Source organism: Rattus norvegicus, chromosome 4 (genome assembly GCF_021556685.1).
Source record: "Rattus norvegicus strain SHRSP/BbbUtx chromosome 4, alternate assembly SHRSP_T2T, whole genome shotgun sequence".
Classification (NCBI taxonomy): domain Eukaryota; kingdom Metazoa; phylum Chordata; class Mammalia; order Rodentia; family Muridae; genus Rattus; species Rattus norvegicus.
The window spans coordinates 21,351,459-21,378,638 of record NC_141537.1 but is presented as its reverse complement, the minus strand read 5'-3'; the positions used below and the strand labels follow the sequence as shown (position 1 = coordinate 21,378,638).

The following is a 27,180-nucleotide window of genomic DNA, read 5'->3' as shown; positions in this document are numbered from 1 at the left end:
TATTGCATGTTATTAGTATCACAGTTTCAGGCCAAGGTCAACTATGTTGAGTTTGTGTCTATGGTGAATTGAGATATCACGAGAGTGAGAATTTGCTAGAATGGAGACCCTTACCTCATAATGGCACGACAATGGAGAAGAGGGACTAGCATCCCAGTAGTATCATTGAAGACATCCCTCCAATCGTCAAACTTCCTTCCACTGAGCACCTCCTACCAAAGGTTCTACCATCTCCCAATAACACAACACACAGAGGATGCAGCCTTTATTTACTACCTAGATCTTGGATGAACATGAAAGGTTCAAAACATAGCAATTGGAAAGTATTCCCTCCTGTTATAGTATGACTTTTTATGACTATATTATTTAAATGTGGCCTCAAGTATTTTAAATTATTAGTTTTATTAAATCAAGGATTATGTTAGTTGAATTTTTGTTTCTTGATATCTAAATGAAATAAATTGCTCATATAGAGGGAGATGTATTTCTTCAGAGTCTCAGCCCATGATTGGCTGCCCTCACTGGTATGTAAGAGAGAAGGTGTGTGAAGCCTGTGGAAGAGGTGGCTGCTCTCTGTAGAGTGGCCGGGAAGCAACAGAAGGGAAGACATGAGAAGCAGAGGGCAGAGTTCGGTCCTTAAGAGCAACTCACAAGAAGCTATTCCTTTCAGTGAGGTCTCATCTCCCAAGATTTTATCACCTCTCAATAGCACATAATATTTAATATATTATGTATTAAATATATATTTAATATATAAGGGATAAGTCCATTAGTGATGCCGGAGACCTCATATCCCAAACATTTTCCAAATCCAAAGGCCACATCTCAGAACAGTGCTGCATAGTGGACCTAGGATGAAGCCCATGAGTCTTGGAGAGTACTTTTAGAATACTAAAGTATAATAACAAAAATTAAGTGTTTCAGAACACAAACATTTATTCTTTAACTTACTTTTTACATAATTATGAATGATTAAACACCCTTTCAAGCAAGAAGAAAATAAACCTTCTGTCAACTGAAATAAACGTTAGCTGTTATACAAATATGTATTTTAATATAAGTACGACTATTTCTTTAGTCATTGTAAAAATGGATTCATTCACAGATTTATACGTGAGAGCTCTCTTATGGGCCATATGACAGACAGTCCACCACATGTCACCCAACCAAATTAGAGAATACACAGAAACAGTTAGGGAAAGCCCCATCTCCTCTTCAGATTCCAAAGTTCAATTTGGCACACATCATAAAGAATTTTGTCATTTGAGCAAAATTTTTGATTAGGGTTAAAAACACTAGCAGTGGCACTGGGATAATCCTATCAAAACTTTATTTTCTTCATGGAAAATAGAGAAATTCAGTTTCCTTTCTAGAAGATGAATGTACTGGAAACCTTAGAAATAGTGTGGCATTTCTTTTTTGTTGAAAAATGGAAGTTTACAAGTACACTATAGTGACACGTTCCTACTCCATTGAAATACTGACCTGTATACGAAGATGACATGTTAAAAATCAAATAAGTGCAAGAGTTCCCTAGAAATAGGAATCCCCAAGTAAACTAAAATATAAAATTATGCTAGATTTTTCTTTCAGAAATACCGATCAAAAGAAATGAAGAAACTATAGATATCATTTATTAAGCCAGCACTCTTCCCTTGAAAATCTTAAATAGAAAAGGAATGGCTTATTTTTTATTTCTCTAAGATAATATTTATTGCTTGCCTAATTAAAAATGGAATGGATTTGGCAGGAGCATGTCTCACGAATAGGTTTCTGTTTGAGTTTTTATATTCTATCTTAACATTCATTCAGAACACTGGCAGCACCTCTCAGGAATGTGCTCTTAACATTTCTCTTCTCATATTACCATGTTGATATAACCTCTTCTTGATCTTTTATGCAGTTTCAAAGAGAGATCAGTCTCACTTTACAACTGGTATTAACTTGGGATTAGAAAGTGGTTAGAATATTTTTACCATGTCTGGAATTCTGGCAATTCTTTGTACCTCATTGCCAAAAGGGTAGGCCCTCTGATTGTGTGAATACGTATTTACACCTATTTAATAGAATTTTTCTATGTAGAAGTTCCAAATCTTCATATCATACTGGAATTTTGGGGGGATTTTTTTTAAAAGCTCAGTGTCAAACCAAATACACCTCACATTCTTGGAAAGGAAGGCAGAAATCAGCGTTTTAGGGCTGTGGGCCTGCTGCAGTGTGCAATCTGAAGTAAATGTTCTAGAATTAGTGAAGACAATATCAAAATTAACACGAAGGATCTGAACACAAAACAAACACTGAATTTACTGTAAATATAGCATTTTTTCCTACCAGATTGAAGGTGATGAAGTAAATATTGTACTGTGTCATGTAGGATTTTGACATCATGCAGACATGTATACATGTGTCACAGAGGGTGTCTGCCTCCAGAATAGAACTCTGAGAATGTAGGTAGGAACCTACTCTGGCGATACATCAGATATATGGATCAGCTTGACCTTGAGACAGTATCACGAACCCTGTGTTTGTGTCAGCTTCCGTGGTCTCCCTTTCTTTCCTCACAAACTGACTTCTAACCTGACATTGTCACTTACTTCTCACTTGGGAATCACCCTCCCTCCCGTTGGTTCTTCTATTTTTACATTTATGGTAGCCCTACCTGAAGTGTTCAGAGGAAACATAGTTATCAGTTGACACAGGATTATGACATAATCCTTCCCAAGGTTTTCAAAATTGTAGTAAGTTCTTCTGAAACAAATAGCAAGCTTGTAAACGTTTAATGACAGGAGTAACTCCGAAGGGATTAAATGATTAAACAGTTGATCTTAAGGAATCTCCTCACACATCTTTCAAATTCTACAACATGAATGGCCCCACCCTTTCCAAGATCACATGTATGGGATGTCACTATTACATTAAAATGACACTATTAGTGAAACAAAATGCAAGTTAATTGTCATCTTAAAGAAGACTATATTGTAGTCAATGTGCACAAAATTTCTTTGTCATATTTTACACTCTTCCTACATAAAATACTAAGGACATAATGAAGTAAATACTGTAGAGTGAAACTTTGAATAAGTCCTTAAGCTTTGGCCAAAAAGAACTATGTTATTATGTCAATCAAATGTTTAGTTAACCTATTAGAATTGTTCATAGTTCTCAGCATAACTATTTTAAAATCAGAGGTTTTTAATAATTTAAGAACAGAATTTTGTAAACATATGAATGGTAGAGTCATGGAACTCTGGGTGTTATAATTGTGCTTTACTAAGCAAGCTGAGACTTCATTTTGAAATGGCAGTATTTTGATTCTTAATTCATATTAATCCTGCATCAATAGTAAGAACTGAATCTGAAAACTCATTTCTTCATATACTTGCATTAATTTTAACTGTCATCTTCCTTTTCCTGATTAGGGTATTTAGCAAAACATTAACATGCATGAAAGTTTATATGCCATTTGCTTGCTTCTGATAGCTGCACCACTGAGGTACACCTTTCAATTTTTCTGTCTGTTGTTATTGTTTGTCTCCCTGTGTGTCTATGTGTCTCTATGTCTGTCTCTGAAACACACACACACACACACACACACACACACACACACACACACACACACAGGCATGCATGCATGAATGCGCATACACAAATACGGATGCACACAAATGGATGCACACACACATGTATGCACACACACAGATGCCCGCACACGCACATGCACGCATGCACCTCCATTAAGATAGTAAATCTTAGTCCTTAACCAGGAACATCACAGAGAATTGCACCATTGCACTACCTCCTTACTGGGCAACGAGGGTTAATGCATTTCTCTTTGTTCTTGACAATGGCATAAAAAGAAAATTGACTTTTTGTTCTCAATTTCATGTGGAACTTCTTTTTCCAGATAGGAGCAATGACCTTGCCAGAAGGATCCAAGATTTTAAAATCACATTTGACTGGATGATGGATGGCCAGCTACCTGGTTGCACGCATCTGTTCTGGCAAAATCAAGGCTAGGAGTTGGGCAGCTCCATGTTTAAATATTTTCCTCTTGCCTTCATCTGGCAGAAACAATACTTTCAGAAATTCGCTTGACATGTTCAATGGCGATATTGTAAAAGAAACAAGTGTCTTGGCATATTTGGCAAATCAGTTTTTTTGTTTTCAAGGATATACTATCACCTTTATTTATTGGAAATTAATAGAGGTAGATGTTTTAATTCATTTTATTTTCTTCAAGTTTTATGCTGTGTGGTATTTTCTGAGTTTACGAAGTTGTCAAATTTCTCTGGAGTATCTATCTGCTGGTCTGTGAAATGGGACTGGGGCCAGTGGTGGAAGCGACATAACCCCTTGCAGACCGCATCTCCCAGTCTCTATCACACCACACAGGAGACTTTCTATGAATAAAATTCTCCCACAGCCTCTGGATTCCAAAGAATTGATGGGTGGTCTTCTAGCTATTATTTGCTTTGTGACAGGGTTTTCTGGGAAGGGAGTTGGTGCTGAGAACATGTAGAAGAGGTAAAAACAGGGGAATTTGTGAACAGCTTAGTTACTAAGGCAACTTTTGTGAAAGAAAGTCATCAGTGAGTTGTACACATAGGGGTGGCTTGTCTCTCCTCTTCGTATTGATTTCAGCCTCATCTGAAGAAAACCCACGCACCCATGGGGCCGATTACCTACCAGGTGGCATCTGGCTCACTGAGGAACAACTACAGTAATTGAAAGACATGTGATGGAAAAGGAAATAAGGTTTCTGTGGCTGTATAGCATTTCCAAATCAATCAATCAATCAATCAATCAATCAATCAATCAAGTAATTACAAATACCCCACAACCTCATTTTGACACCCCCATAAATAACCACTGCCAGTATTATTTTCTTCCGTATTGTGATGTGAGCAAGTAGGTTTGATTTTAATTTCATTAACAATATTTACAGGATCATAGTTTTTTCTCAGTCCTCATGGATTTGAAATTCATTACACTTTTATCACTTTTGTAACTATGAGAGTGAAGTGTTACTATAAAAAAGTATTTAAGATGTACACTAGTCATTACTGTCTACTATTACAAAAATTTAAAAACTATTGCTATTTAAAGATACAAATGTAAGACTGAGTAGTCCTGGAACTATTCATATAAAAATATTTTTTGAGATAAAATTATTTGAGTTGAGGAATGATTTGTTTCGATATACATGAAAGTATGGCTTTGTATCAGAGATGGAGATTGTAGCATAATGGTAGTTTTGTTATGATGCTGAAAAGCCACATAAAACCATCCACCTGTGTGGAAATGGACTCTGTTCCTATCCTTACAAAACAAAATAAGTACCAGGTTATATGTAGAAAAATCAATAACAATGTAAGGTTTAATAGCAATAGTAAAAAAGCTTAAGGAATATTTGGCTCCTTTTTGTACTTAGAATTTAAATGTGATGCGTAGATTGGAAACAGCTCTGTGTGACTGATTTTAGATAGAATTTCATAAACAAATAGATAATGAAATGAAGCAAATTTCCTGGAGATATAGGACAGATTTCTTCCTGTAAGCTGAGATGTGTATGAGGGGAAATAAAAACTATGAAGTTAACCTAAACATTTCTTTGTAACCAAATCAAGTTTTCTCTTTTAATTTACACACACACACACACACACACACACACACACACACACACACACACACGGTATTTTCACTGATACAGTGACTGGATACTTACAGAATTTCTATTTAATGTTTAGCCATATTGTGAGAATAATGATATCTTTATAACATATTCAAATAAAAAATGTCTATTTCTATAGGGTATTTGCCATTATTACCCTTTGTCTTTTTAAAAATATTTTATTAGACATATTTCTTTACTTACATTTCAAACATTATTCCCCTTCACGGTTTCCTGTCCATAAGCCCCCATTCCCTCCCCTCCCCTCCCCCATATGGGTATTCCCCCTATACATTCCCCTTACTGACCCCCATATTCCCCTGCACTGGGGGTCCAACCTTGGCAGGACCAAGGGCTTTCCCTTTACTGGTGCCCCAACAAGGCTATTCTCTGCTACGTATGCAGTTGGAGCCCTGGATCAGTCCATGTATAGTTTTTCGTTGGGTTTAGTCCCTGGAAACTCTGGTTGGTTGGCATTGTTGTTTTTATTGGGTTGCAAGCTCCTTAAATTCTTTCAATACCTCTTCTAATTCCCTCCAAGGAGGTCATATTCTCAGTGCAGTGGTTTGCTACTAACACTGACCTCTGTATTGGACATGCTCTGGATATGTTTCTCAGGAGAGATCTATATCTGGTCCTTTCAGCATGCATTTTCTAGCTTCATCAATCTTATCTAGTTTTGGTGGCTGTATATATATGGACCACATATGGGGCAGGCTCTGAATGGCCATTCCTTGAGTTGTTGCTCTAAACTTTGCTTCCATATCCCCTCCTATGGATATTTTCCCCCCTTTTAAGAAGGAATGGGAGCATCTGCATTTTGGTCATCCTTCTTCTTGAGCTTCCTGTGGTCTGTGGATTGCATCTTGTGTAATTCGAGCTTTTTAGCTAATATCATTTATCAGTGAGTGCATACGAAGTATGTTTTTCTATGATTGAGTAACCTCACTCAGGATGATATTTTCTAGTTCATTCCATTTGCCTATGATTTTCATGAAGTCATTGTTTTTGATAGCTGAGTAGTACTCAATTGTATAGATGTACCACATTTTTTGAATCCATTTCTCTGTTGAAGGGCATCTGTGTTCTTTCCAGCTTCTGGTTATTGTAAATAAGGCTGCTATGAATATAGTGGAGCATGTGTGTTAGTTGTATGTTGGAGCATCTTTTGGGTATATGCCCAGGAGAGGTATAGTTGGGTCTGTAGGTAGTGGAATGGTCAATTTTCTGAGGAACCTCTAGACTGATTTCCAGAGTGGTGGTACCAGTTTGCAATCCCACCAACAATGGAGGAGTGTTCCTCTTTCTCCACATCCTCACCAGCATCTGCTGTCACCTGAGTTTTTTATCTCAGCCATTCTGACTGGTGTGAAGTGGAATTTCAGGGTTGTTTTGATTTGCATTTCCCTGATGACTAAAGATGTTGAACATTTCTTTGATATTCCTCAGTTGAGAATGTTTTGTTTAGCTCTGTACCCCATTTTTAATAGGGTTATTTGGCTCTCTGGAGTCTAACTTCTTGAGTTCTTTATATATTTTAGATATTAGCCCTCTATCACATGTAGGATTGGTAAAGATCTTTTCCCAATCTGATGGTTGCCATTTTGTTCTAATGACAATGTCTTTTGCTTTACAAAAGCTTTGCAGTTTTATGAGATCCCATTTGTTCATTCTTGATCTTAAAGAATGAGCCATTGGTGTTTTGTTCAGGAAATTTTCCCCAGTGTCCATGTGTTCGAGACTCTTCTCCACTTTTTCTTCTATTAGTTTGAGTGTATCTGGTTTGATGTGGAGGTCGTTGATCCACTTGGATTTAAGCTTTGTACAGGGTGATAAGCATGGATCGATCTGCATTCTTCTACATGTTGACCTCCAGTTGAACCAGTACCATTTGCTGAAAACGCTCTTTCTTCCATCGGACGGTTTTAGCTCCTTTGTCTAAGATCAAGGGACTATAGGTGTGTGGGTTCATTTCTGAGTCTTCAATTCTGTTTCACTGATTTATCTGCCTGTCTCTATACCAATACCATACAGTTTTTATGACTATTGCTCTGTAATACTGTTTGAAGTCAGGGATGGTGATTCCCCCAGAAGTTCTTTTATTGTTGAGTATAGTTTCGCTATCCTGGGTTTTTTGTTCTTCCAAATGAATTTGCAAATTTCTCTATCTCTATAAAGAATTGATTAGGAATTTTGCTGGGGATTGCATTGAATCTGAAGATTGCTTTTGGCAAATTGGCCATCTTTACTATATTAATCCTGCCAATCCATGAGCATGGGAGATCTTTCCATCTTCTGAGATCTTCCTCAATTTATTTCTTCAGAGTCTTGAAGTTCTTGTCATACAGATCTTTCACTTGCTTGGTTAAAGTAACACCAAGATATTTTATATTATTTGGGACTAATCTGAAGGGTGTTGTTTCCTTAATTTCTTTCTCAGCCTGTTTATCCTTTCAGTAGAGGAAGGCTTCTGATTTGTTTGACTTAATTTTATACCCCGACACTTTGCTGAAGTTGTTTATCAGGTTAAGTGGTTCTCTGGTGGAACTTTTGGGGTCACTTAAGTACACTATCATATCATCTGCAATAGGTTATCAATGCTGAAGATAAGAAAAACAAGACTAGATGCCTAGAACAAATGAAACTCAAGATGGATGATCAAAATGTGAATGCTTCACTCCTTCTTTAAAAGGGGAACAAGAATACCCTTGGCAGGGAATAGAGAGGCAAAGATTAAAACAGAGACAGAAGGAACACCTTCAGAGCCTGCCCCACATGTGGCCCATACATATACAGCCACCCAATTAGACAAGATGGATGAAGCAAAGAAGTGCAGGCCGACAGGAGCTGGATGTAGATCGCTCCTGAGAGACACAGCCAGAATACAGCAAATACAGAGGCGAATGCCAGCAGCAAACCACTGAACTGAGAATAGGTCCCCCCGTTGAAGGAATCAGAGAAAGAACTGGAAGAGCTTGAAGGGGCTTGAGACCCCATATGTACAACAATGACAACCAACCAGAGCTTCCAGGGACTAAGCCACTACCTAAAGACTATACATGACTGACCTTGGACTCTGACCTCATAGGTAGCAATGAATATCCTAGTAAGAGCACCAGTGGAAGGGGAAGCCATGGGTCCTGCTAAGACTGAACCCCCAGTGAACTAGACTGTTGGGGGAAGGGCGGCAATAGGGGGAGGGTGGGGAGGGGAACATCCGTAAGGAAGGGGAGGGGGGAGGGGAATGTTTGCCCGGAAACCGGGAAAGGGAATAACACTCAAAATGTATATAAGAAATACTCAAGTTAGTAAAAAAAAAAAAAAAAAGAAAAAAAAAAAGAAAAACAAGACTATTTATATGTGCTGCCTTCTAGATACTTTGGGATTCTTTTTATATACTGTAAGAGATAATGGGATTCTTATAACAAATCTGTCAATCAATTATCATGACTTCACAATAGGGAGTTTAATCACTTATCATTTAACACATCTTTAGTATCCCTTAAATAAAATGTATGTAGTGGTTTAAGTCCGAATGATACCACAGTATTCAAAGTGAAGTGTATGTCACTCCTGTGAAACTAATTTTATATAAGAAGAGAGAATAAGTATATATGAAGAACAAAATGAGAAAAACAAGGGCAGGTTCTGCGTTTGATAAACATTGGAGTCCTCTGAGACCACTAACTAAAGTTTGCAAGTGTGAAGCTGCATAAATAAATACAGATCAGGAACTACAAATCAGGATTAAAACTTTAAGGATGAATGAGCTTTAAGAATCTGTCGTGCCCACCTCGGCCGGCAAGGAAGATGTAACACAGTTGGATTCTTCTCAACAGCCTTTATTGCAGGACCACCTCATTGCTGATATGGGGACCTTGAGCGTCAAAAGTGCTCGCCTTATATACATAACAGGCTGGGGCTATGCTAATTGTCTTTCAGGGATTGGCGGGGCACGAATCACCCCACTAGCACCCCTGCTACTTGTCCTCTAGGGATTGGCGGAGCATGAACCACCCCATTAGCATAATACCGCCCTGGCCAGATTGCCACCAGGTGCAAACCAGCGCATGCGCAGTACTGTTATTTACCACAGGAGGACGCAGGATCACCTCATTATCCTATGGCCCTGGCAAGGGGACAAGCCTGTGCATGCTGATAAGTTGTTTACATCCAGACAGGGCTGGATGTTGGTGCCATCTTTGTTTTACCGCGCTGTACCCTACAAGAATCAAATATTTATTTTCTTTGTTGATCAACATTATTATTTTATCAACATTATTAGAAAAGTTTGGTGGAAAGGTCAGTATAGTTGTTGCTACAGAGAGGTGTAGAATTCTCGTAAAACCTTTTAAAATGTATTTTCTATATACTCATAACCTATATACATCACTTTAAGATGACTGAAATGATCAAACTTAAAAATAAAGAAATATTTGATACTTGCTCAACTAAGTTGATAGTGTGTTTTAAATTCAAATATGAATATAGATTGTATGAAACTTTGCTGGTTTATCACATAGAATGTGTGTGTGTGTGTGTGTGTGTGTGTGTGTGTGTGTGTGTGTGTGTGCATGCGAAAGCACATGTGTATGAAATGTACACCTGAGTTCAGGTATGTGCCTTCCATGAGGTAAGAAAACAACTTTTGGGAATCTGTTCTCTCTTTTCGCCTGGCTGAGGAAGGGACTCTCTTCTGTTTCTGCTGCAGCTTCGCACACTTCAGGTTAGCTTCCAGATGATTCTGCTATTTCTATCTGCTCTCCCATCATGCTGGGGCTAGCATTACAAGTATACTATGCATCTAGTCATCAGGCTGTGTGGCAAGCACATGTGGCACTGAGCAATCTCTTCAGTCTAACATAGAATATCTGTGAATTAAGAATAACCTGTAATATATTTACATCATAAATAATAGCGATGATTTCAATTATGTATATATTAGTCAAATTTCCCCACATATATGTATTTAAAAAGTGAATTTTTGGTAGTGCTAATTGCCAATAGTATTAGTTGTTAAACATGTATATTAATTAAAACAGACAAATATTAAGGAAACTAGCCATGATCCACTTATTTTAAATGTAATTTTAAGTATGATACAAATTTATAAGACAATAGTATCCTACTATTAAGTTAAAATGTGAGATAGATTCATCTGTGAAGTGGCTTTAGGCTAGAAAAATGGGATTTTAAATATTCATGTAAAATTAATCTTGTCATAAGGTATGGTCCTATGTATGCCTATAATCTCAGCACTTGAGAGACAGAAGAAGGAGGCTTGCTCTATGTCAGAGCATATTCTAGCTGCAGAGAGAGTACATCAGGTACCAGGTCAGCCAGGACTATATCATAAGGGCCTGACTAAAACAAACAAGCAAACAAACAAACATCTGCCTCACATTTAGATATCTAACTCTTTCAAATCAATAAAATATAAATAAAGGCAAAGCTGTATTCACTGTTGCATAAAGCACATATACACTTTTGAAAGATAAATGTTTAGATAATGGTGAAAGCCAAACTATAACATACTATTAATACTGAATGCTGCTGTGTCCTTGTCCAGTTTCAAATGGCACCAAGGCAATGAAGAAAGGACAGACACAGGGACACAGAAAAGCTGGCATCATGTAGTCTGGACTCTCCAATGGAGAAACATCAGCAGCACTGGAAGCTCCGGTCATATATTACACACAGGGAAACAGGTGGGAAGGGTACCTGCATACAGTGTGACGATGAGGTAGATTTAGATAGTCTCTGTGGGAGTTATCTCTGTAAAGGAGCAGGCTAGAGACATTGAAGTGGGAGGAAGCCGTGGTGGGAATTTTCTGAACTTTCCACATTTGCACAAGGACTGCCATCCCTCTAGGAAGAGTACCTCATTAGGTCGAGAGAATCTTTGCCACTCCCATTAGACTGAGGCAATGGGGGGGATCTTTGATATAGCGATGCCCATGTCTATAGCCCATATTCACACAGGCCCGCACTCAGGGCTTTCCCTCTTTCCCACAGAGAAAATCTTGTAAAGGCTCTAAAAATCTAAGTGTTTCCTCAGAAAGTATGAAAGACTGACTTTATAGAAAATGTTATAGCTTTTCACATATGTTCCAGGCTTCCTTAATCTATGTTTTGGTTATGTAATATTTTATTGTACATTTTCCCTCAGAATTCTGGAATTCTCTAAACAAGGTATAGTCAAGAGTAGGTTAAATGTAGACTTTGAGTCATTTTTTTCTCCTATGTTGAATAATGAGTTTACATTGTGGGTAAGACTAAACCCTTCTCATTTCCACTTAATGCCACAGCTGAACAAGTTTTTCTAGTATTAACTTTTCCTAGTATTCCAAAAGCTGGAAATCTTCCTTGTCTGCCTTATAGCCAGAACATTTTGTGTATAAGTCTTTATTAATTCAGTATGTCTTGAAAAGTGTTCATTGCTGAACAGGTTGATTATGTCTGATAATAAATACCATTTGAAGGCAAAATTGAAGGGGAAAAATCATTCTATTTACTGAAGTAAAGACACATCGCATTGAAATACTCTCCAAACATTGTCAGAATGCAAATTTTAACACCTATTGAAATACCTTCCTTCATCCCTCAACTGTAATCTACAGAAAACATAAGTGTTTGAATATCTTATTCCTTAGTTATGCCACAATCAATGGAAAAACAGCCAATGTGTACAATGAGGGGAAAACAATCACACAGCATGAATCTTTAGGCACTAGCTAACTTTATTTAGTGCATCAGACAATTTATATATTGAGAGTTAACGAGAGACACCTGAGTAAGTGAACCCAAGGCAAGCCATATGTGGTGTTTTTCATAGAGGCACATGAATGAGAACAGCTGAAGAAAACTGTCTTTTAACCACTACACGGAGAACAATTCTGTTTTGAAGAAACACTGCTCTTGTTTTCTTATGAGCACTCGGCATTCCCCTTGCATGGTTCCATTCTTGGACTGTGTTCCAACACACTTCCTCTTGCTTTATTTTTAATAATTAATCTTGTTTTTCTGAGACAGCTGTGTAGACCAGGATGGCCATGAACTCACAGAGAGACCGGAAGGATCCTGTCCCCAGCTGCTATGCACTTCCTGTGTCCTATGCGTTCCTGGCGGGTCCCTCTCTGGCCAGTTATTGAGGAAAAGTGTTGGTCTCACCTGTGAACTTAGGAGTGACAGCGCTCCTGGGAGACCAGCTTTCTCCGGGTGGGATTTGGGTACGGAGGGCTGTGGGACAGCCTTAGTTCTGGGGCACAGATCATTGCTGCACTGTTTTAAAAGCAAAATAGAAAGAAAAACATTCCTGCTATTAGTGATCTGAATGTTCTATAATTACTATCTGTAGTCTCTATTTATTTCTACTTAATAAGTGTTCAAGCTATTAGATATCACTAGATAATTTTCAAATAAAGTGTGTTTTAGTGGATTCTGCTTTCCCTTTAACATTCTTCCACACTTCTTTTTAATCCTTTTAATGTCCCTCCTCCACTGTCCTTTCTGTTTTCATGTCACATGTCACACGTCACACGTCACACGTCACACGTCACACGTCACACGTCACATGTCACAGATTGTTTCCCCAATTCTTTAGTACTTCGTCTCACCCTCTCTTGGTCTATTTCTACCTTTTTTTGCTTTTCCTATTTCCATTAGTTGATAGACACACGTACATATAACTTTCAAATGTAGGATCCACATTTGACAGAGAATATGTGGTTTATGTATTTCTGAGATTTAGGGACAATGCTTCATGTTATATATTTCAGATTCATCCATTTTCCTCCAAGTGTCATAATTTTGTTTTATTTAGATCTGAGTAGAGTCTTTCTCCCTCTCTCTCTCCCTCTCTCTCTCTCTCTCTATATATATATATATATATATATATATACATATATATGCTACATTTCATCATCTTTATTCATGTGTTAGTGCATATTTATGCTGCTTACATTTCACAAATAAACATGGATATGCAGTTGTCTCTGTGATAGAGTGTGAATTTCCCTGGGTATGTTTGGTTTAGAATCATAGTTATATTTTTTAACTTTTTGAGCAACCCCAGATTTTCTTAATGTCTCAACTGCTACTAGCAATAAATAAGGGTTCTTTACTTCCCCAGACACTCAACAGAGTTTGTTGTTACATTTCTTCATGGTAACCATTCTGATTTGGTATACTGAGCACCATTGAAAATGTCTATTGACTATCTCTTCCACTTAAGCTTTCAAGTTCTGTCCTCACTATGCTTACTGCTTCGTTTCCCTCATTCTCTCTGTTTGCTCATTAAAGAGCTATCTGCAAACACTCCTTCATTGCTCCTTTCTGATTTATAGTGTGCACACCCAAAAGTAGCCAATGATTTTAAAGGAAATATGGTAATACCATTGGAGAATTCAGAGCATATTCTTTCCAAGTTTATAGTAGCATATCCTAGGTACACGCCCCTCAAGGACCACAGAAGAAGCTCCTCCCTGGATACAAGTAGAGAATACCACCAAGATATTCCCATAGAATTCCTTCATTTGGTCTTCAGTGAAATAAAATATACTCATGATTAAAGGCATAGATGGCGTTCGTAAAAACCAATTTAACTAATTGACGTTTAGGTGGTATTAACTCTACTGCTTGATTTTCCTCAGTTAAATGATTCAAATTCATGCATTTGTACGTATGTTTAATGAAAAGGTAGACAGTCATTCTGTGTAAACATGTCCCCAGTGTCTTCCTGTTTACAGAATTCAAAGATCAGAAAGCCAGAATATTCCATAAAATATTAAATGCTTACCATGTGTGTAAGATAAGAACTCAAGGAATCTTAAAAGACGATTTACTGTGTACCCTTATGTACATTGAGATTATTTTATTGTGTTTGAAAGTAGGAATTAGGGGAGTGGGGAGGGAGGGGAGAAAAAAAAGAATGTAGGAATTAATTGAAAATTTTAGTTCACTGAAATGCCTGTTGTTACATTTGATTTGTGACAAAGAATTTAAAAATTCAATGAGTGCATGAAAGGCTAGCATTGCCTATTAAGAAAAGAGCAATTTACAAATCATGGCAATCCCATTATTACAACTTTCAAAAAGTTAGTTGATAGTATTTTGGCTTTTTGCACAGTTTGGGATACATATATGTGAAGGAAGAACTCTGCTAATAAACTACATTCTCAACACAACAGTTCGTTCCATTTTTAAAAATTTAATATTTTTCAACATTGTTACTGGCTTTTATTACTCATCTGTCCTGTCTGTTAAAATCATCAAAACGTGATGCAAAAAAAAAATTTCCCATTTTAACTGTGAAATTGAAGTTTTTATTGGCTATTTCCATATTTTGTTTTAAAATATGATTTTGGTTGAGTAAACTTCCAGAAACACTAAATAAATCATTGATTTGGGAAATAATGGCATGTTTAATTACAGGACCAATTCTCACAGAGCTCTTACTTTGTGAGTTGACAGTGGAATGGGAAGTGTGTATTTAAGAAGGAAGCAAATCTATTTAAACTTGTGAGTTAGATAATATGCATGCTGTCCTGCAACTGACGCCTTACACACAGAAGCGCAGCACTTAAATACATTTTAACTGTGGAGAATGGTGCCTTAATATATCTATGTCAGTGAGTTTTAACACGGTGAGCCTTGCAGGTTAACAAGAAAGGCCCGGAGAGGAAATGACTAAATCCTCCGTGTAAATCTTCATTGACAGCTGATAATTAGCATGCAGCTTAGCTGCAATAATTAGTTCCCTCTTTAGAAAATTTCCGGATGAACTCAGAGTTGGTACATTTCGTTCTGTCTTATTTCTTTGTCCTTCTCTCCCAAGTGATTCATGTTATTTTTAGGAAGAAAGAACTTAAGATGCCACTCGTCTCCAGAGTCAGCACTGTCCATTACTGATGCCATCTTGTGGGGATTGACTGGGATTAGAGTCCCTTTGTCCCGTTCTTCCTGTAGATTTTGTCCCTTTCCTCCAGACAGCTTAAAGGCCATGGGGGATAAAGAAGAGAACCACTTCCTGGTAAATATGTCAAGTCCATGGGATATCTGAGGCTAAGATCAGAGAGAAAAGTCCTCAGGAGAGAGGGAGCCCCTTCTTGCCAGTCCAATCTGCCTCGGTCTGCATCAAAACAGATTTTGAAACTCTAGCAAATTAGGAAATTAACATGTTTTCTAAGAAACAAAAACATGTAAATCTGAATATGACACAAACTGACAAGTAAAAGCCATGTGAAAACCCCCATATTGTTATGCAGCTCTTTGATAATGCAAATTAAAGGTATATAAAATTGATATTAATGTGATTTTCTTGTTTTCTTTTTAATTATATCGAATCAAAAATATTAAATTACAGGAGAGCTTCCATTCTAACTTGTATTCTCTATGAGGCGGTGACAAAAAAAATATTTCAGTTACTGATACAATATAATTCCATCATCAACTACTATTTTTTTGAGATCTATTTATTTCAAGTATTTTATGTATATGGGTGCATTCTCTGCATTTCCGTGTGCATATCAGAAGAGGTTCCCTTATAGACAGTTTTGAGCTACCATGTGGGTGCTGGTTATTGAACTCAAGAACGCTTAAAGAACAGCCAGTGCTCTTAACTCATGAGCCATCTTCCAAGGCCCCACCCATTTTAAATAATTTATTTTTTGTTTTATATGCAGTGGTGTTTTGCCTGAATGTATGTCTGTGTGAAGGTGTTGGGTCCCTTGGAACTGGAGGTACAACTTATAAGTCACCATGCGGGTGCTGGGACTCCCACCCAGGACCTCTGGAGGAACAGTCAATGCTTGTAGCCACTGAGCCATCTCTCCAGTCCCAACCAGCCTTTCTTATAGTAAATTGTAAAATATGCATTTGATGCATCATTCATCAAATCTTTATTAATAAAGGACAAACATTTAATAAATTCAACAACTGTTTTACTTTTGGTGTCAGGAACAGTGGAGAGACCGAGTTGCCTGAGCTCACATTTATGACTTCATTTGCAGTTTAAAAATCTGTACTTAGACATTTTTCTTTACATTATGGCATAAGCACATTTTTCCTTCCTTTCAAACTTCAGTATGTGACTTTCTTTCAAATCTACCTTTTACTTTAATTGATGTTAAATGCATACATTTTCGTGTCTATATGTATGTTTATATTCCTAAAGTTGACAATCAACAATTCTTGCTCAAATTTTGTACCAAAATCAACCAAATAACGTTAGCCATGCACTGATTTACTATAACTTCCAATTTTTAAATGTAAAAAATAGAGTTTTCCTGAAGAACAGTAATATTTATTTAATGCGGGAATATATATCTAGCTCTTTGAAGATGACCCATGTCATATATTTATTAATTTAATTGAAAATATTTATGTATAAAATTTATATATAAAATTTCAGATCCATAGGTGAAGAAGTTAAATTTGTAAATAAAATAGTGTAGTTAATGCAGAATAAATATAAAATTAAATAGACATATCCTTTTCAAAAAACAGTTTGATAATGGAATGCCTGGGTCTGTTATTACAGACATATGTCTAAAGCTAAGTCTTTGTTCATAATCAGTACTGTCAACTTCTGAGGCTAAGTCAAAGATGTATGACTGCATTTTAGGAAAGACAGCTAAAGTGTACTAAAAATGTTAGAAGGTTAATGATAAGAAAAATCGGGGTCTTTGTCCTATGAAGACGAGTAAGAAGATGTAAACCATTGCAAGGATAGGTTTTGCTTATTTTTCTGGTTCTGAGATGCTAGGTCAGTTGACCAGCCTAGGCTGCTTGGTGAATCATAGCTGGTGCTGTTCTGTTGTATGTGATGATCACGGTCAGCAGCAGTTGATACATTTGACACACTTAGGGTTTAAAGAACATAACATATAATCCTTTGTTCTTTTAAAATGTTTTTTTTAACTTAAAATTTTAAAATCCCTTAGGAATTATTATAGGAAGTATCTACATTTCATAACATAGAATTCTTTGGGCTGGAGAGATGGCTCAGTGGTTAAGAGCACTGACTGCTTTTCTAGAGGTCTTGAGTTCAAATCTCGGCAACCACATGGTGGCTCGCAACCATCTGTAATGACATCTGGTGCCCTCTCCTGGTGTGTCTGAAGACAGTTACAGTGTACTTATAAATAAATAAATAAATAAATGAACAAATCTTTAAAAAATTCCTCAACTTGTTGCTTAAGATGTGTGGAAATTCAATTTTATTTATCATAACTGTTCTGGCATCAATTTTCCCCAGAGGGAATATGAGTGAGTTGGGATAAGTATGGCTCAAATTGTGTAATACAAGAAAACACCTCATAATATAATCATCCATTAAAAATTATAAAGGTAGAGAAGGATAAAAATATAAGGAATGCAACCCAGAGAGGTTTAAAGGCTGATCTTTAACTGAGATCAAACTCATGACTAAAATTTGTTTCTTCAGATTCTGTATGTAAGAATTTGGTTGTAATGCACATGTATGCTGTACATTGATTATTATGTTTTAATAAGTAATCTGACTGTTATATTCTTGTAATAGCATTTACCTTTTCAAGACATTAAATTTGGGGTTGCCTAATTTTTTTCACTAATAAAATAAAGTCAATGGTAATTTAAACTATTATAGAGTGGCAGTTCATTGTGTATGTGGGAAATAGTAAAAGTCATTACAATTTAGCAAGTACATCATTCACATGGGTTAATGCATATTCCAGTTCTTTCCTTTTGCTTCACTTTGTCCAATCTCTATCTACAATAGCATACGTGTACTTTTGAATCCTTCGGGTTCCTTAGGACTACAGAGAAGCAAAAGGGGTTAGAGAAGAAGTTAATCCAACACAGTAAAAGATGATTGGTGACACAGTAAATGACATTTCTTACTATTCAAAAATAAGTAAGAATCTTTAATCATTTAGAATTATCATAAGCTTACAGAATTGGAAAACTCATAACAAGTAGAAGTTAATATCTATCTTTTCTTGTATATGGAGAGGTAATGAGGTGGTAATGACCTCATTCAAAACTAAACAAGATGCATAGATGGACTTAATTCATGAAATAACTTCATAGGTTCTCATTCCAATTGCACATTTTCAATAAACAATCTTGACTTTATCTAGTAAACTCTGATAATAGTTCAGGCAAGGAAACTCCTATCAGAAACCTTTTATATATTTCATCTATTTTTCCAAGAAATTTAATTTCCTGAGCACCTCTATAGCCTAAAATGTAATAACTAATGTGCAGTCATTCTTCATTTGGACTTAATTATTATAGAGAAACTTTTATTGTGAACAGAAAATGGTAAATATCAGCAAATTATCAGACTACCTGGGGAAATTGTATGGAAAAGAGTCCACTTAGTAGGGTTCACATGAAATTAGGAACTCTCATTTATAACAACTAACTCATAATGTCATCTAAGAGCTTCTTTCCATGTTTCTCCCATGATATTAAAATGTACTTTCTAACTGTTGAATGCCTAGTAAGGAAAACAGGATTACTTGTAACTTTAAATACAGCACCTGGGTTTTTTTCCTTTCTTCTGTAATTCATGGGCCTCTATCAAATCTCTCTTGAATTCCAGTTTTCCTTACCAACAAAATACTTGGTACTCCTTCAGTCCTACCCTCAACAGAAGTGCTATGAAATTGATCTGGGGCTGAAAAATGTGCTTTCTCGTGTTATTCTAGGACTCACAGATGGTCCATCTAACAATTCCTTGTAGATTAAGTTGCATAAGTTCTGAATAGTAAAGAAGAGAGTTTTCTAGTAGAACAGCTTCATTCATAGATTCTTTTCAATTTAATACACATTATAATTGCTACTATCAGTAGAAATTTAATGTCAAGCCATCAAGTATTTTGTATACACTTTTTTTTCATTTATAATGTTTTTGTTGTATATATTAGTTAGATGTAGTATCTTTTACAAGGACATTTTTGCACAAGGATGTTTTGTATGTTGAAAGCATTCCTCACATGCCGCTAATCTTCCTCCACAAAAGCTGTTAAGGCTCACTAAATTCACAAGAATTCACAGGTCTAGCTCAATCAGTGAACTCCAGATTCAGTGAGGACACCTGACTCAGTAAATAAAGTGGAAAAGGGTCTTGGAAAAATCTAATATTAACAGAGAGCCTCCACATGCACACAGTTGTGTGTGCACATATACCCATATTCAAATGAATGCATATGCATATGTGCATACCATATACATGAGCATGTACAAACACATAAATAAGAATATAACAATAAAATAAAATATGTTTCTTCTAAATGTAGTTATTTCACTTTCCTTTTATCTAGTTTGGGTCTTCAACTATTATCATCTCGTTTCCTGGCTGTTTTGGTTGGAGATAATGGGTCTGATGGAATTTCTATGTGCTTCTGATACATCCCTCAGAGGAATAACTCATTAAAACTGTTTTAGTTACAGTTGTATTGGTTTGAAAAGACTCCATAACCAGGACAACTGTTATAAAATAAAGCACTTAATTTGGGAAAAAATAGCCTAAGATTCTTTACTTAGGCCAAGTGGTTCAATAGTTCATACAAGATGTATATATGGAATTTTAGAATCTTCCAACATTATTTAATTTAAACCCTAAATTTCAAGGTAACTCTACTCCACAGAATTTTGAGCAGAAAACCAGATAAGAAACATGTTCTTTTTTGTATTATTGTTTTCATTTTGTTCATTTGAACCAACTCTCACTAAGTAGCCCAGGCAGGCCTTGAACTCTCAACCCCCTGCCTCCTAGATTCTTAAAAGAGAGTAAAAGCAATTTCATATTTAGTGTTATATTTCATACTTGCATTTACTGCTTGTGAGTGTCCCATTCAGTAAGGATCTGCATGCTCCATGAGCTGATTGGTATTAAATTCTTCAAGATGAGTTTCGATTTTCACTATTTCCGAAGGAAACTTCTGCCATTCTGTACTCAGTCTGGTTGTGGGGCCACTATTCCTTCACATCACCTAAACCTCTCTCAAATGTACAGTTTGGAAGTCCTAAGCACTGAACTGGCATATTAAATTAAAGATAATACCCCAACAAACAAATGTACAGATGAGAATCGCCGAATTCTGGTTTCTTTAAATTTAATATATGTACCCCAAATATATATTGTTTGTAATTCCTAACATAGACAAGAATGCATGAAGATAGACTGAATCCCAGTCGTAGATTCCCAATGGGTTTCACAGTAATCAGAATTGTGATTACAATTCGGTTCTTGCCAGGGTCATGCAGTTTGATTTGTGTTTGATTTTCAATATCAGTTTGAGGTCGAAATACGATTTTTCAGAGTTGGAATCTAGTTGGTAAGTAGATAGACTTGGGTATACTTAGTCTAATTGCTATATCTTCTTATGCAAAGAAAGGCTTTAAAATGCCCTTGCACTGTATTATTGTACAATTATATATAACTGCACTATAGAGTACCTATTGTGATGAATAGTTTCGTCCATATTTTAAAAGCATCCAATATTTACGTTACAACTAAGTCTTATTTAGTTATTCAGATTAATAAATTAATAAACATCTTAATGCTCACATATTAAAATATTATATCATATGACTATATAGTCAGACTCCCTTGTATCTGTGGGTATTGTTTCCAAAGATTCAACTTCAGACATAAATTTTTTAAGGTGTTATATCTATCCAGAACATACCAGCACTTTTCTGCTTATTCACCAGACAGTAACGTGTGACAGCAACTCACAAAGCATTTATTTCGCATTAGGTAGCTTAAGATTTTAGAGATGACTTAAGAAATATGGAAGAATATGCCTAGGCTATAAGTAAAAAATAGTTCAAATTTATAGAGAGGTGTTGGAGCAGTAGAGTATTAGGAGACCTAGGACAAAATCCATGTGGATACAGAGGACTGACCGGATAATTTTTATTTTCCTTGAGTAATTCAATTTAAGGATTCTTATTTATGGAACAAACATGCTAACTGAGCTTTGAGAAAATCATTATTGGCAGCATTATGTGTTTTTATGTACCTCTTAAACCTCTGTTCATTTCAGAACTCTTGGAACTGAACAGGACGTCAATATTTCAAAGCCCATTTGGTTTTCTTGATCTCCACACAATGCTGCTGGATGAGTATCAAGAACGGCTCTTTGTGGGAGGCAGAGACCTTGTCTATTCCCTGAACTTGGAACGCGTCAGTGATGGCTACAGAGAGGTATTGAAACACCAAGTGTTTAAAGTGGGGAAAGTAGAGGCGGGTGGTATAAGTGTGTGTTAGCTTACGTTTTTCCTGTTGTCTACTACTTTGAAGTTTTGAGTGGTTACGTAATTGAAATAAAATATTCATTAAATAGGAAACAATCTGGGGAAAACTTGTAAAGTATCATATATGAATTTTCTAGCCCATCAATGATATCAAGATGCACAGAGAATTATTTTCCTTGTGATTTAATCTTGCCTAGTGAGTGAGTTTTTTACCACACCCACTGTCTTGAGACCTGGTTTGCAGAATCCTAGATAAGTAACAGCGCCTCTAGACTCTAGTTATTGTTCTAATATCCAAACATGGCTCTGTCAGTATAACTATCTGGGTGTAGTTGTTATCAAGATTGTTAACTCAGATAAATGTTTCTGAAGCTTGCTAGAAAGTAGAATATTAAAAAAGTGGTGGCATATGTCTTTAGTCCCAGCACTATGGAGTCCCAGAGGCAGGGGACTCTCTGATTTCAAGGCCATTGTGCTTTATGCAGTGAATTTCAGAACAGCCAGGCATTGTCATGAAAAAAAAAACAACAACAACAAGATAAGAATGTTGAAATATATTCCAAGAATATGTTGAATATGTTGAAAATGGTTAACTGTGGGGAAAAGAACAGCTTATACAAAACAGAGTTGGGTTACATTTTCAAGGTTGTATCAACGTGACATGAAATATGAAGACGTTTAAATCCTATTGTTTGGCATTAGTATGTGTTTGAAATAATCCACTTGGTTTATGTTTTATTTTTATGTTCATAAAATTGGGCCAAGTATGCGTGTTTTCAAGTTTGAAAAAAAATGACAAAAAACAGGATCCCCTAGTCTTTGCCAAATCCTAATCCCTAGAGGAAATAATTTAAAATGGTTTGCTATTTTTTTGGGGATCTTTTTTAATTTTGTGTAAGATGTGCACTAGGATTTGGGCTTAAAGCTAGAGCTTAAAGATAAAAAATATAGTTAGCACTCAACATCTTGGGTTCAACCACAGCCTTCCTCATTCCCTGCAGACGTGAAAGCCAGCCTTTTTGTATTGTTGTCCATTGATAAAGCTGGTGTTTGAATTTATGTACTATTTGTTAACTTTCAAGGAGATGAACACTTGCTTGCCTCCTTTTCACTAGACACATTCAAGCATCTTTACACCATCTGTTGCTGAACCCCTTGACCGATCCTTCCTTTTCCCAATATGCAGAGACTGAAAGTTTGGTTAAATAATCATAGCCTGTTAGAATGATTAGAACAATGAAGATAGTTCGTAACATCTTCACTTCCTTCCACACATCCTTCTTTTCCCTTTTCTCCTTCCTTCTCTTCCTGAAACATTCCTGTTTTTTGGGAAAAGTAAAATTGTGTTTCATATCATGCTTTAGTTTTTGTTTCTTGACACACCCGTAAGATGATTTGGATCACAAAAAACTAAGAGGTTAGATTAGACTTCTTTCAACATAATTCAGATCATATGTTATTGGCATACCCTTCTCACTTATGAGAATGTTCAGCTGTTTATGTAGATGTTCAACTGTTTAGAGCTACATCCTTCTGGCTTTAGTCTCACATATCCGAATCATATCCTCTTTGACCATTCTGAGAAAATAATTCAAAGTCAACTTTGATTAATTATATATACATATATTATATCTACATAATTATTTATTATATAATGCACTTATATAATATATAATGAAGATATATTTTATTTATATATCTTCATTAAAGTTAACAGATACTGCCTAAATTTAAACACCAAATATATGGATGCAGAGAGTACATTGAGTTGGATTTTGTATTTTAGAAGGAAGAGAGTGTTATTAAATTTAGGACTTTATGTCATATATATATATATATATATATATATATATATATATATATATATATTCCTAAATGTATAAATACAGTCTACTCTATTATTTTATGGCTGATCACTTGTTTTGGATAACCAATGGTACTCATTTGACTTGAGATAAGCATATCGACTTCCCTCTTCTCTAAATGCTTTTGTATCTGGATCCATATATATCCACATGACCTTCCCACTAAGTTGTCCAGATTATTCCCTCACTTATTGGATTGTCTCCTTCACAGCTTATTCTTTCTCTTTCCATGTTACTCTCAATAATGATATGCCTGTTTACTCAGATTTTCTGTAGTGGAATCTATAATGGAGAGGCAAAAAAAATAAATTAAGTCTTATAATAATAAGCCTGTCAACATCCAAGCATTGATTTATGAGGAACTGAAGAGGCCCTACCTCCCACTGCTGAACAATTTGCTACTGATAGGTTCAGAGAAAGTGGGACTCATTGCCAGCAGTTGGATTCCCACTGAGATCCCATAAACCTCCAGTGGAATTCAGTGCACATAAATGGCACTTATTAAATTAAGTAGTCACAAGACCAAAGTGAAAGTCATGAATATTGGAAAGGAGGCAGTAGGGATGAGAAGACAGGCCTTGACACAGGAGGGAGATACGATGGTAGAGGGGAAAGTAATCAGATTTAATTTTATGCACGCATGAAATTGTGAAAAAGTAGTATCATATGAAGCCCAATGAACCATTATTAAAGTTGCTAGTTTGTTGATTGAGGGGATGGGGTAGCAGGTATAAATTTGTGGGATAAACTTGCCAACACCAGTTCAGTCTCTGAAAAACTTAGGATTGACTCCTACAGTTCTTCTCTGACTCCGTATGCATTATGGGACATGACCGCCCCCCTTCACAAGATAAAATTTCTTTTTCAAAATGAAAAAGGTAATTTCTAATTTACATGTTCCATTTTAGTCTTGTAGACTGTGAGTCGTATTTGCATGACAGACATGGTTCTTACATGGTAAGCTTTGGACTGGATCAGGTCATCTCACAGGAAGATCTTTCAAGTTACAGTCAGCATCTTAGGACACAGTCTCCTAGTGATTTTCCTCAGCTGTTGTCTTCTGAAGCCATCACTAACCTGGTGTGATGTCCCTTCCAAGTAGGGAAAATTGGATTTCCTTCTTATTTCCCATTTATTGTTTTGTCCTAATTGTACCCTCAGGTCTTTAATGCCAGAAGATGAGATTTTAATGGAAGAAATGACCCGTAAAAATAATATAAGAGTAGGGGACCTGGAGCACACTGGGGTTTTATGAACTGATTCTCAAGAAGGCAATAGTGTAGCATGAGGCCATTGCGCTTCAGGGCGCATCTAGTGAAGATGCCAATGAAAGTATTTTATAACACTATTAAATTGAATGTCTTTTCTGGACTGAAGGAAACATCTTGATTTTTGTGGTGCTTAAAGCTTACATGTTATTTAGAGCTTTTTCAATGTAGATAATTCAACAAACATGTCAGGCCGCTAAAGGTTCCTCTCAGGGCTACAGCAGGGGCAGATACCAAGCAATTGCACCAGGGTTTATGCCTACTTGACTCTAAGGTAACGTCTTCAGTACACACTTCTTATTCTGCACTTGTCCTGACCATTTCACTCAAATAATGAGACAACTCCTGGGGACCCAGTAAGTCCTGTTCGATTGTTTCTGCTTATAGGAGCATCATGGTGAAGTACACTTCACGGCCTATCAGTTTAAAAGGAATGGGCTTAGCATAAGTTGAGTTTTTCAGTGCTCTCAGTTCTGAAAATCTAAATGGTCTTCTGATTAAGCTCTCCCACTGACTTTCTGATTGGATAAATGTCAACAGTTAGAGTCTCAATGCTTTCTGGTTTGTCAACATTTGGATTATGCCTCCGTTCTCTTGAACCAGTTCTATTAGGAAGGGTGGTTTTCTGTGTATTTTAGGATGTTGAAATGAATCCACAGTCTTTACCCAGTAGATACTAATAACATGTGTGGTCATTTGAATGAGAAATATCCTCTATAAGCTCAGGCATTGGAATGCTCTGTCCTCAGTTAATGGAGAAATCTGGGAAGGCTTAAATGGGGGAATCTTTCTTTGGAAGTATGTCATTGGGGCAGACTTTGAGAATATGTACCCTAACCCAACTTTCAGTTCTCCCTGTCTCTGTTTCTCTGCCCCCGTCTCTGTCTCTCTGTCTCTCTCTCTCTCTGTCTCTCTCGCTCTCTCTCTCTCTGTATGCATGTATATGTCTGTCTGTCTCTTTGTCACTGTCTATCTGTATCTTTTAGTCTATCTGTCAGGAGACCATATCTGCCTGCCGGCATGACTCATCACCACAATATATTCTTATCATTCTGAAACCATAAAGCCAAAATACCTTTTTCTTCTATAAGCTGATTCTGATCATTGTGTTTTATCACCAAAAATTTGCCTCTAATGGTGTGCAAATAATCTCCAATGACTTGATAATATAAGAAATATCTCCAAACATAGTCAGATAAAGTATTACCCTCAGTCAGTCTGATTATGTAAATGCAGGAATAGACCCTTCCATTAACATTGTTACAACCACCAAAACCAACACATAGCCTAGCTGTATATCTACTGATTAAACCACATCCATTTTTCCATTCTTTAGATCGAGGACTTTGAAAAATACACCCAAAGCCTATTTTTATTATCACATCTTACTTCTTTATTTCTTAATTTAAATGTGTTTAAGATGTAATAAATGTGATATGTAAAACTAAATAAGTAGCTCAGATACCTTAGAACAATGGTTTTCAACCTTTCCAATGCCGCCATGTGTTGTTCCTCATGTTTTGTGACCCCCACCACAAAATTATTTTCATCTCTACTTTATAACTGTACTTCTGCTACTGTTGTAAATGGTAATATCTATTCTGATAGGAATGTAAATATCTGATATGCAAGTATCTAATAAGCGGCCCCATGAATGGTTCATTCAACCCAACAGGTTGAGAACCGCTGCCCTATATGATATAATAACCACTAATCACCTCAAGATGAGACTATCACCAATCTTGTTACATAGGTGACTGTATTTTTCTTCTCTCTACATCTCTATCCATATTTTGCCAAGAAAAGTAGGTTCTATTCCTTGTTTTTAGAATTATTTTGTCATGTACTTTCTATACATTGCTTCTATTGGTATAGGTAATTTTAGCTATGATTAAAACTGACATGCAACAATATATTGTAATTTCCAGGGTTGTTTCTTCCTTTCTGTCAGTTAATCATATTTTGTAGATTTAGTCCCATTCATCATTCTTGTTGGTTCTTTGCAGTTAGAGTTAGGAAGGCAACCAGGGTGTCTAGCTCTGATTTCGAAATTCAAATCTTGACTTGGTCTATATAACTGTGGGTGAATTGCTTCACTTGGTTTGACCTCTGTTATACACTTGTA

General features: G+C 36.3%; 1 protein-coding gene across 8 annotated transcripts in view; it reads left to right on the top strand.

Moving 5' to 3' along the window:
• The window catches only part of Sema3e (semaphorin 3E), a 251,686-nt gene that overhangs the window by 107,575 nt on the left and 116,931 nt on the right, over positions 1–27,180 (top strand). For all 8 annotated transcript variants that reach the window (XM_087656439.1, XM_087656444.1, NM_001106579.1 and 5 more), the window contains 1 exon segment: positions 21,712–21,872. In XM_087656439.1, coding sequence (XP_087512565.1) covers positions 21,712–21,872 — 161 coding nt within the window.